The sequence below is a fragment of the Hyperolius riggenbachi genome, chromosome 7 (genome assembly GCF_040937935.1).
Source record: "Hyperolius riggenbachi isolate aHypRig1 chromosome 7, aHypRig1.pri, whole genome shotgun sequence".
Lineage (NCBI taxonomy): Eukaryota > Metazoa > Chordata > Amphibia > Anura > Hyperoliidae > Hyperolius > Hyperolius riggenbachi.
In genome coordinates this window covers 277,507,886-277,519,528 of record NC_090652.1, presented here as the reverse complement: position 1 = coordinate 277,519,528, position 11,643 = coordinate 277,507,886, and the positions used below count along the sequence as shown (strand labels likewise).

The 11,643-nt window shown below is 46.3% G+C and overlaps 1 protein-coding gene across 7 annotated transcripts in view; it reads left to right on the top strand.

The window, feature by feature from the left end:
- Positions 1-10,124, top strand: part of LOC137525063 (protein mono-ADP-ribosyltransferase PARP15-like) — an 83,636-nt gene extending 73,512 nt beyond the window's left edge. For 3 of the 7 annotated variants that reach the window (XM_068245826.1, XM_068245825.1, XM_068245824.1), the window contains exons 11-13: positions 2,552-2,694; positions 4,639-4,813; positions 9,577-10,123. In XM_068245826.1, coding sequence (XP_068101927.1) covers positions 2,552-2,694; positions 4,639-4,813; positions 9,577-9,899 — 641 coding nt within the window. In that variant the 3' untranslated portion in view covers positions 9,900-10,123. Of the gene's footprint in view, positions 1-2,551; positions 2,695-4,638; positions 4,814-9,576 lie in introns of all 7 variants that reach the window. The other 4 variants (XM_068245820.1, XM_068245822.1, XM_068245821.1 and 1 more) reach the window with 2 other exon arrangements.
- The last annotated feature ends 1,519 nt before the right edge of the window (positions 10,125-11,643 follow it).

Below are 11,643 nucleotides of genomic sequence, written 5' to 3'. Positions count from 1 at the left end.
CACTCACACGTACACACTCACACGTACACACTCACACGTACACACTCACACGTACACACTCACACGTACACACTCACACGTACACACTCACACGTACACACTCACACGTACACACTCACACGTACACACTCACACGTACACACTCACACGTACACACTCACACGTACACACTCACACGTACACACTCACACGTACACACTCACACGTACACACTCACACGTACACACTCACACGTACACACTCACACGTACACACTCACACGTACACACTCACACGTACACACTCACACGTACACACTCACACGTACACACTCACACGTACACACACACACGTACACACACACACGTACACACACACCAGCCTGCAGCCCTACAACACACACTCTGACTGTCACACAATGAAATCAAACTAATTAACGATTTAACAATAGTGTAGTGATAGTGAAGGGGTTAATCGCTGAACAGCTTTAGGTTTATAACGGTGTACAACCCTTGCTAGGCCAGCAGCCCTGGAGCATGTCTCTGAACATTCCCAAGCTCGGATGATAGGTCTCATCATGGCAGCCCTCCTTATTATACAGGGGGGGCTGGCCAGTGTTCCTTTCTGTGATTGGGTGCCAGGGCTTAGGCTGGGAGGCCTCTGATTGCCTCAATGAGGTCAGGTGGGGCTGGCCAGGGTTCCTCTCTGTGATTGGTTGCTAAGGCTTCTGCTGGGAGCCCTCTGATTGGCTCCAGGACGTCATCTCCTAGTATTTCGGATCCGGATATCCGCAATATCCGCGTTATGCGCCCAAATATCCGCATATAGCTATCCGGATTTATACAGAAATCCGGAATCCGAATCAGATAGCTAAAAAATGGTCGGCTATCCGGGTTACCCGGATGTCCGGAATCCGGATGAGCAGCACTGCCAGGAACTTCCCTGTTGTGCAGGCCGGCTGTGCGTGCTTCCCCATAGCACTCCGGTGTCTGGGAGCATTATGCAACTGCGCATTACTACTGCGCAGGCACAGAATGCTTCTGGCCGAGGGAGCACAATGGAAAAGTGTGTGGAAGATGGCGAGGGAACCAGGGCCGATTCACCCTTGAGGCGGGTTGAAACACATTCCCCAGGCGGCAAGTCTGGGGGGGGTCGCCACCGAGCTGGAGGGGGTAGCGGGCAGGAAGGGGGGTATTGGGCACAGCGGCAGGGAGGGTGGGTCGGACCCCCTTCCTCACCTGGGTCCCTCGATTTGCACTCCCCTTCTAGCTTTTAAAATCCAGCAGCGTATTAATAAGAGGCAGCGGGCGGGGATGACTCACCTCTTCCACGGTCCATCGCTGCGTTCCACTGTCGTCACTTCCTGCAATGCCGCACACTGTATTGAAAGTGGACGGCATTGCAGGAACTGACAACAGTGGAATGCACACTGGAAACGCGGAAGAGGTGAGTCATCCTCGCCAGCTGCCTCTTATTAATACGCTGCTGCATTTTAAAAGCTAGAGGGGGAGCGCAGATCGGGGACCCAGGTGAGGAAGGGGGGCCGACCCCCCCCTCCCCGCCGCTGTGCCCAATACCCCCTTCCTGCCCGCTACCCCCTCCAGGTTGGCGGCCCCACAGCTGGGGGGTGGATGGTGTTTTATCACAAGTTTGCCTCAGGTGTCAAAAAGTCTAGAACCGGCCCTGGAGAGAACCCATGGACTGAAGGGGGTTGGAGGAAGCCCCAGGTAAGTACAGTCTTTCCCCCGAATTTAAGACCTCACCTCCCCCTAAAGTAAGACACCCCATATATTTCGAGAGTGCTTGAAATATGACATTCCTCTAATATAAAACCTAGTGGCAGACTGGCTCCTGCTCGCTTGCCCGCCCGCTCCCTTTACCTCCCCTGCTCTCGCCGCTGTCCCTTTGTTGAAGTCCGGAATCCTCGGTTCATTATGCCTGTCATTAATCACACCGCAGATTAGCGGTGACTCGTGTGAAAGCAGCTACAGGAATGTATCAGGTAACAGCGCCGCCCTATACAGGAAGTGATCTCTGTTTACTTCCTGTCGGCGCTGTTACCTGATACATTCCTGTAGCTGCTTTCACGCGAGTCACCGCTAATCTGCGGTGTGATTAATGACAGGCATAATGAACCGAGGATTCCGGACCTCAACAAGGGGACAGCAGCGAAAGCAGGGGAGGTAAAGGGAGTGGGTAAGCAAGTGGGCGGGCAGACGGTGTTAAGAATGACAGGCATAATCAATCAGGAGAGGCTTCCGGACTTTAACAGGAGGACAGCGGCAAGAGCAGGGGAGGTAAAGGTAGTGGGCGGGTAGGGGGAATCTATCTGGCTGCCATCATAGAATTTAAGACCTCCCCGAAAATAAGACCTAGCACAAATTTTGAAAGACAAATTAATATAAGACGGTGTCTAATTTTCGGGGAAACACTATCAATTATCTTACTTGATTTGGTCTCCAATTTCGTTCAAACCTATTTTGTGGAAAGTTGTACTGATTACTTGTGATAACATAAATAAAAAGTTGTATTCAGGGGAAAACAACCTATTCTGTGTCGCCTCCTTTGACAGTCATTGTCAGCTATCCATCTACATGGTCGCACCCTGAAAAACATGAGCATCAAGAAATAGAACTACGCAGAGATTCCACAGAATTCAAAGAGATTGAAGCTAAATTTTTGTCCTCCTCCAGGGGCTCATACATGGTGGTGAAGGTAATTTTGTTGATAACTGGTGTGATGGTTACTAGGTAGTTCTTTTCAAACAGTGAAGCATCAATCATATTTTAAAGTGTGCAGAATGTTGACCGGATGTGTCAGAACAGTTTTCCATGTGGTATGGCCTCTGCCCCAGGAAACTGATTGTTGGTTCAATCATAAGTGAAACCGAGGTACCAAGTAGATTAAATACATAATTCCTGGCATTTAATTTCTGTGATATTTGTTCCAAAAGCGGTACAATTTGTTTTAAGCGTGTCTTTATATTGTAAGCATTTTTGCAGACTGCTTGCAAGGTGTACTTTTGCAAGCCGTCCTCAAGCATACAAACCATATAAAAAAAGCACCTTTTTTTAATTAAAAATATTTATTTTACTTTTTTTTCCACTTTATTTGCTGCTATGGGCAGTAGTGCTGCTCATAGCTTTGTTCTGCACTAATTTGTTATATTTTATATTGGATCCAATATAGATGTTTAAATTGAATGTAGTACAAAAAATTTTGAATAGGCCATCTACTGTGATGACACTGCGTGTGCCCGACACCAGGGGGCGCATTAAATGTCGTCAGAGGGATACGCCGGAGACGTGATCGCCAGGGCGGGGCAGAGGCGAGAGAGGCTCAAGCCTCAGGGCGCAGTGTAGGAGGGGGCGCACAACTCACTCCGCTATCATTCCCCTATTGTGTGTGAAGCAGAGAGAAATAAGAAAAGGGGATACATGGCAGTGGCTGCAAGCCACATGACTAGAGATTAAGGTGTTGGGGGCCCTGGGGCACCTCTTAGTAATAGCAATCAGTGTGTGACGGCTGGGGTGGGGGAGATGGAGGGGCGCACTTTGGGGTCTCAGCCTTGGGTGCTGGAGGACCTTGTCCCGGCTCTGGTGATCGCCAAGGGACAGGAAGCAACATAGGAGAAAGATCACTGCTGGGGATGACTATGTAGAAAGTTGGAATACACCCGCAGGGAAGCCGCGAGGTGCCGGCTAGGGATCCCGCACGCCATCGATACCCAGGTGAGTAATTGTAAATACTGGACAAGCCTGACTCGTCCTTACCGCTTTCTGCTATTTTTTTTTTTTAAACCACTTTATTGTTAAACGCTAATTGCAGGGAAGGGAGGCGCCTACCCGCTGTGTTCACAAAACAGGTACTGTGTATGTGTGCCTGAAGAAGCAGGTAACACCTGCGAAACGAGTCACATTTGAAGTTTTGTCCTTATAAAGCTATTTGAAAAAAGACCACTTGCATCTTCAGTTGAGAAGTCCATCATTACCTCCCCTGTTAAACTGTGTTAATGCATTTTAATCTATTTAGTGCCTCTGTTTCACCTGCTATTTTATAACGTAAAGCTGTAAACTCTTGCCAGCTAATAGTCGCAAATTTGTAAATAATCCAGGCCAATTCTGGTGTTTATGGCTGGTTTCACAGTGGGACGTTAAAGTCCCACGTTACAGCAGCCAGTAATGCAGCCTAACTCACAGGAGAGAGAGAGAGAGAGAGAGAGAGAGAGAGAGAGAGCAGTACAGGTAGTACAGGTAGTCCCCGACTTACGAATGACCGACTTACGAAACACCCGCGATACGATCGGCATGGATTCTGTGTTTCCAAGGGAACAAGTCAAAAATAATTTTTTTTTCAACTTGGACTTGTGGTTTTTGAGAAAATCTATTTTAAATAAATTAAAAGAAAAAAATGGCTTTTTAACTTGTATCTGCAGGTACAGAAGGCAGAGGTGCCACAGAGGGGGACACTGGAGGCACAGGGGGGCACAGAGGAGGTACAGGGGACAGAGATGGCACAGTGTTCCGACTTAATAACCGATTCAGGTTATCTCATTCCTTAACCAGGGACTACCTGTACTCTCCAGAATTTGATACAAACTTGTGCATTGGTGGTTTATCTATTTCAACATTTTGCTAATGTGTTGTTCCATTTGTGTAGATCGTTAGGATCCAGGATGTGAAGCTCTGGCAGAGTTTTTCGGTGAAGAAGCAGGCGGTGGATAGAAAATATCCTAGGCAGCAGAATATACAGCACCTCTACCATGGCACTTCTATTAAAAGCATTGACAACATTAACAAAGGAGGTTTCAACCGAATATACTGTGGCAAAAATGGTAAGGGACTACCCAATTCACTAGACTCCTATGATATTGAAGAGGTCTACATCAAAAACCTCATCCCCCCCCCCCCCCCAAAAAAAAAAACTTTGATTGGGCCCCTTAATATTCACACACCTTCCCTTGTCTCACCTCGGTGACCCTCACAGCCAAGGGATCTATCATTCAAGGCTCATAAAACCAGTGCTGCTCGTAATGGAAAAATCTACGCTTACGGATCATTACGCGTAATTTTACGCTATTACGCATTACGTAATTACGGTTACGGCGTAGGAAATTATCTACGGTACATCACTGTAATTACGCGTAAACTTACGCAATTACGCGTAAGGATACCGCAATGAAGGCGCTTACACTACGATGTTACGCGTAGTGCCGTAATGACCATTAATGCGTATTTTTGGACGCATGCGGACGATATGTACGCAATAGCCGTCAATGTGACAGTTATTGCGTACATATCATTCGTATGCGTCAAAACGTACGCTTATACTGAAGGGCGGGAGAAGATACTATTGGTTGCTTAGGATGTTGACTGATTGACTACTCTTAGAAAATGGGAGATTTTACGTTAGTAATTACGTGTAAAATTACGCGTAAGTGTTCGTAAAATTACGCATGCCTAGCAATTACGGTAGACAGTGTAATTACGATACCACTTACGGTCTTACGCGTAAATAATTATGCGTAAGAACGTAAGTTACGCGTAACCCTTACGCGTAAGTTTACATTGAATTATGATGCGTAATTACGCTCATGCGTAATTTTGGCCCAGCACTGCATAAAACAAGTGTGGTCATCAGGACCTTCAACCCATAATACGAATATCAGAGAAAGGGAAGGTTAGTAGTGGACGGCTGCTCCCCCCCTAGTTACTGAACCTGCACGGAACCAAGTAAAATGCACCTGGCTTATACATCCCAGCTTTCAACTGCTGGAAGATGGGTGGAGCGGGAGGGCAAGCCTGTGGTCTTCAAGCAGTTAATCAGTTAGCCATTAAAGTATTACTTTTACAAAACGTTTTTTTCTACCTACATAATACCGCAGTAATTGAAATACCACAGTGATCAAAATACCATGGAAATTTTAGGCCAAGAAATACGGAGTCTTGCGATTGTTCGAAGACTACTGCGGCCATCGAATTTTCGCCAAAAATGTTGCATACTCTGGTCCAATGCTTTCAAGTTCTGAGAAAGGGCTAAAATTGCTGAGTTGCAGTAATGTGGCATTTCCAGCTGAAATCCAGTTTCTGAGATAGATTACTGCTGCGGTAAGCCCATTTCCGATCGGAAATACGAGAATTTAAATTCCGAGGAATCCAAATGAGCATCTATACAATTTGGCTCTGGGAAGTTAACTTGGACAGTACAGTTTGAAAGTTGCACAGCTAAAATGCCAGCACTAAAGATTAACTGTGTAACAGTAGATAGTGCTGGTTATAGTTCAGTAACCTATGGTAAATAGCATTGGGGAAGGGGGGGGGGTCTCAGGAATCATCCATTTTGGAACAATTTGTTTTCTTCCTATGAAAAGGGATTCCTCAATTATTATCTTATAAGGGACTAGCTCTTACTACAGTGTAATCTGGCGACAATAGGTGTTGAATAGGGGATGAGGTGGGAAGAGAGGTGTGGAGGCTATGGCCTAACTTAAGGCTCATACACACATCAGACTATAGTCTTTGGAAAATGAAAGATCACAGACCAATCTTACCACCCTTCATGTAGTATGAGAGCCATACCTTCACAGTCTTTTTCTATGGAGCTGAACTCCACATCAGAAAAAAATATTTGCAAGATGCTGCACACACAGATGCTGTACAGACACAAAAGATCAGTATCTGCAAAAGATCTGTTCCTGCCAGAGATCCGTTCCTTCAAAATGCATTCATAGTCTATGAGATCTGCAGATCCTCATACACACCTTGTTTAACTGACATTCATCTGCAGATCAGACCCAGTGGCGTAGCTAGGGAGCTGCAGGCCCCGATGCAAGTTTTACATTGGGGCCCCCCCAAGCACTCTATACATAACAATTGATACGGCGCACCAAAACCTGCCAATGGCAACTACAGTGGCAGAGGTGCAAGAAGGGGATGGGGAGAAGGTGGTTTATGATTACCACTATTCAAAGTATCTATAGAAGTAATTATTATGATCACAGGACCAAAAGAGAGCTAATACTGTAATTGAGGGAGGGCCCTTCGGGGCCCCTTTGGCCCAAGGGCCCCGATGCGGTCGCTACCTCTGCACCCCCTATTGCTACGCCCCTGATCAGACCATCTGCAGATCTGAAGATCCATCCTGGTGAATCTGATCTGCAGATGAATGCCTGTAAAACAAGGTGTGTATGAGGATCTGCAGATATCAGACTATGAATGCATTTTGCAGGAACAGATCTTTTGCAGATACTGATCTTTTGAATGACTACAGCATCTTTGTGTGCAGCATCTTGCAAAGATTTCTGAATGATGGGAGTTCAGCTTAATAGAATAGACTGTGTAGGTATGGCTCTCATACTACATGGAAGGGGGTAAAATTGGTCTGTGATCTTTCACTTTCCAAAGACTATGGTCTGTGTGTATGAGTCGTTTTCTTAAGCTATGCGGTGTACTCCCCCTCTCAGTACTGTTACAACTGGTTTATGCTCTGCTTTCTCCGTGCTCAAGCTGTTTGAGATATGTAGACTGATCAGGGAGTGCTGAGATCATGGCACTGGACGCAGGAGGAGCCAAGCCATTCACATTGCTTATTTATCTACCATCTTACACAGCAATTGCTGAGGAGCAGCCTGCATTCCAATGTCTTCAGCTGAGATGCACGAGAGGAGCAATCAGCAATTACAAAGCACTGCAGCCCAACAGTCAGCAGAGGGGGACGACAGGCAGTATTACTGCATATGCTATCTAAAACCTCTCAAGCAAACATTTAAAAAACTTATGCTCCTAATATTGGCAGGGTTATCCCACTAGCCTAATTTTCACCATAGTGCCCCTTTAAACAATGCAAACGGCCTGGCTGACCTACTAATTATCTGCCTCTCATTCTGTTATCCATAGACCCTGAACAAGCAATGCAGATTTGGTGCGCTGACTGAATTAGCTGCATACTTGTGTCAGGTGTGGGAGTCAGACACTAGCTGCGTACTTGTGTCAGGTGTGGGAGTCAGACACTAGCTGCGTACTTGTTTCAGGTGTGGGAGTCGGACACTAGCTGCGTACTTGTTTCAGGTGTGGGAGTCGGACACTAGCTGTGTACTTGTGTCAGGTGTGGGAGTCGGACACTAGCTGTGTACTTGTGTCAGGTGTGGGAGTCGGACACTAGCTGTGTACTTGTGTCAGGTGTGGGAGTCGGACACTAGCTGTGTACTTGTTTCAGGTGTGGGAGTCGGACACTAGCTGTGTACTTGTGTCAGGTGTGGGAGTCGGACACTAGCTGCGTACTTGTGTCAGGTGTGGGAGTCGGACACTAGCTGCGTACTTGTGTCAGGTGTGGGAGTCGGACACTAGCTGCGTACTTGTGTCAGGTGTGGGAGTCGGACACTAGCTGCGTACTTGTGTCAGGTGTGGGATACAGACACTAGCTGCGTACTTGTTTCAGGTGTGGGATACAGACACTAGCTGCATACTTGTTAAATCCATCTTCACATGGATTTAACATTTCTGAGTTTTGGCAGTAATAAAATGCCTTGTATGTTGCACTCTTTCAACCAATGTGGAAAATACATTAGACAAGACGAAAAGCATTTTATACCGTGCTTTTCTCCTCAAAGCACTTGAACTGCAGCCAATAGGGGGCGCTCTACAGGCAGTAGCAGTGTTAGGGAGTGTTGCCCAATGATTCCTTACTGAACAGAGAACCAAGATCTGGACGCAGGTTTCCTGTGTCAGAGACAGAGCCCTTAAAGGGAGTGTCCAAGCAAATGAAGAAAAAAAATCCACTTACCCGGGGCTTCCTACAGCCCGTGGCAGCCCTCGCCAGGTCGGGTTCCGGGTCGGCGTCTTCTGCGCTCCACAGCGCGGGTTACGTGGTCCGGCCGTTGTCATCAGGACGGTAATGCGCAGGTGCAGAACTACTGCGCCTGCGCAGTACTATCCTGATGACGTCGGCCAGACCACGTGACCCGCGCCGTGGAGCGCAGAAGAGGCCGCCCCGGAACCCGACCTGGCAAAGTTGGGTTCTGCAGCGGAGGAGACCAGGAGCCACCAGAGCTGCGGCAAGGGTACAAGACAGCTGCCACGAGCTGGAGGAAGCCCTGGGTCGGTGGATTTTTTTTTTAATTTTTTTTTTCTTCTCCATTTGCTTGGATGTTTCCTTTAACCAGTGCACTAAATATGGTAAAAACCAGAGGAGTCTGAGCTAGTCAGTATAATTATTATTTTTGTTGTTCTGATTCCACATCACTGTGACAGGGATAAGGACAATCTGTCCCCACACAAACCCCTACAACAAAAATACAGATTGGTCACAATGACTAGAAGTGTCTGCTCATATATTGGGTGGATCTGTTCCCCCAAAGCTGGAGATGCATTAGATGAGGGCATGAGGCGGATTCACATATACCTCCTACAGATTCTTGATCCATCCATCTGGGCCCCAATTTGCTCACTGGATCCCTTCCTCATTTTTCCTGGAGTCAGAAGCATCTTGACCATATGAAACATTCCGATACTAATGTGTACAGTCCTAACATACTCATGAATATTTTCAAATAGTTCTTCTGTTGCGATTTTATTTATCATTGACATTTGAATTGAACAGGCACATCATGTGGAACGGGAACTTATTTTGCGGTACATTCAAGCTACTCCTGCCAAGACAAATACTCCGCTCCAGACAGCCAAGGACACAAGTATGTTTACCAGGCCATGGTCATAACTGGAAATTACTGCCGCGGAGATCCATCATACAAGGAGCCTCCTCACATCAAGAATGACCCCAATGGAGCACGTTATGATTCTGTGGTGGACAACATGCAAAATGTATCATTTTTCGTTGTGTTCCATGATGACCTCGCCTATCCGGAGTACCTGATCACGTTCAGACATTCTACACTACCTTCCATGCTGAGATTGCTTATATAAGACATGTTACTGATCCATCTACCTCTAAACTTTTTCTGGGATCTCCTCAACCCCACAAAATTTGTCATTTCTACCAATCTGGAAATTCCACAAACTTTTTTTTGTTGTTGTTTTTTTTTTTTGTTAACAGTCCCTATCTCAGGATTGCATAAAAAATATGTGCAGGACACTTGATGATTTGGGCTTTATTTTACTGATGTATGTGAACAGCATTGTGGCCTACTGAGGCGTCACCAGTGACAGGGGGAAACTTAAGCAGCTGCTAAAGGCAAAAGTTTGAGAACCGCCACCAATCCCCACAAATCCCCCCCCCCCCCCCCCCCCCCAAAAAAATGCTTTTCTTTTTTCCGGGCGCCACTATAGGAGTCCATTGAATTACTTCCATTGAGGGCCCACATTTTCCCTGGTTACCGGTATTTCAACGTGCTCCTATGGCGACGACCGAATAATTGCATTTTTACAGGGTTTTCTTCTTTGCTGTGATGGGAGTGTGGTGGTGGTGGGGGGGGGGTTAAGGTTAGCCATGGGGGTAGGGTGGTTAAGGTGTTAAGGTTAGCCATGGGGGTAGGGTGGTTAAGGTGTTAGGCATGGTGAGTGGGATAAGGTTAGGCATTGGTAGTAGGAGGGTTCAGTGTAAGAATAGGGTTATGTTTAGCTATAGTAAAATATTGCTATGTATTACTGATATTTTACTATCATCATTTTCACAGTGATAGAATATCAGTAAATTTACCTATATTCTACGATCAGGTTTTCTGGGCACCCAAATTTACCTGGTGTCCTTTTTGCATGCACGCGCCACCAGTAGTGATGGCTGCTAGTGAGATGCTATTAATTCTGGCTGTATTCAGTAGATCAATTTCCAAGTAGCATTGCATACTTAGTTTGCACCAACTTGGAAATTACATGTCCCTGACCATCCTTCATTACCACCAATGTTCAGATTAAAAGCACTACAGTGTCTATGGCGTAGATGGGTTGCAAACACTGCAGTTGCAGTTTAACACTGGAATTTTTTTTTTTGGGGGGGGGTTACAGTGGCATTTTAAAAAAACAGTAGCTTTACAAATCTTTTCAAAACTATTTAAAGGGACTCAGAGCTGAACTATAAAAACAGATTTATACATACCTGGGGCTTACTCCAGCCCCATGCGCTCGGTTCGCTCCCACGCCGCCGTCCTCCGCTATCTGCAGCTTTGGGAACCCGGGTCCCGTCACTGCCATCAGTACACGAGAAGGGCGCCCTTTACGTATCCAGCAGCTGCAGGATAGATGCGTACAGGACGCACTACTTGTGCATAGACTGGAGCCGACTGACGGCAGTGACGGGGCCCGGTTCCTGAAGATGCAGACAGCGGAGGACAGCGGCGTGGGAGCAATCTGAACAGATGGGGCTGGAGGAAGCCCCAGGCGTGTATAAATCTTTTTTTTTTTTTTTTTTTTTTTTTTTTTTTATTTATAGCTCAGCTCTGGTACACTTTAAGATTTTCACCCCCAATTTATCCACTGTACCTTATTTTGTATGTAGGATAGTTGTTGGATCTTTATCTTTATGATGTGTACTTTCTCCAAATAAACTTTGTAGCCAGAAGCTATAATGTAAATCAGAGCTGCCTGCACTTTCTGGCTTGTGAGCTACTTCGAAAATTCTTCAGTTGTAAGCCACAATTGCAGAATATAGAAGTCAGACAATACATTGATGGCCACCAGTAAATTTAAATGCATTTTATGGTGTCCTCCTCAG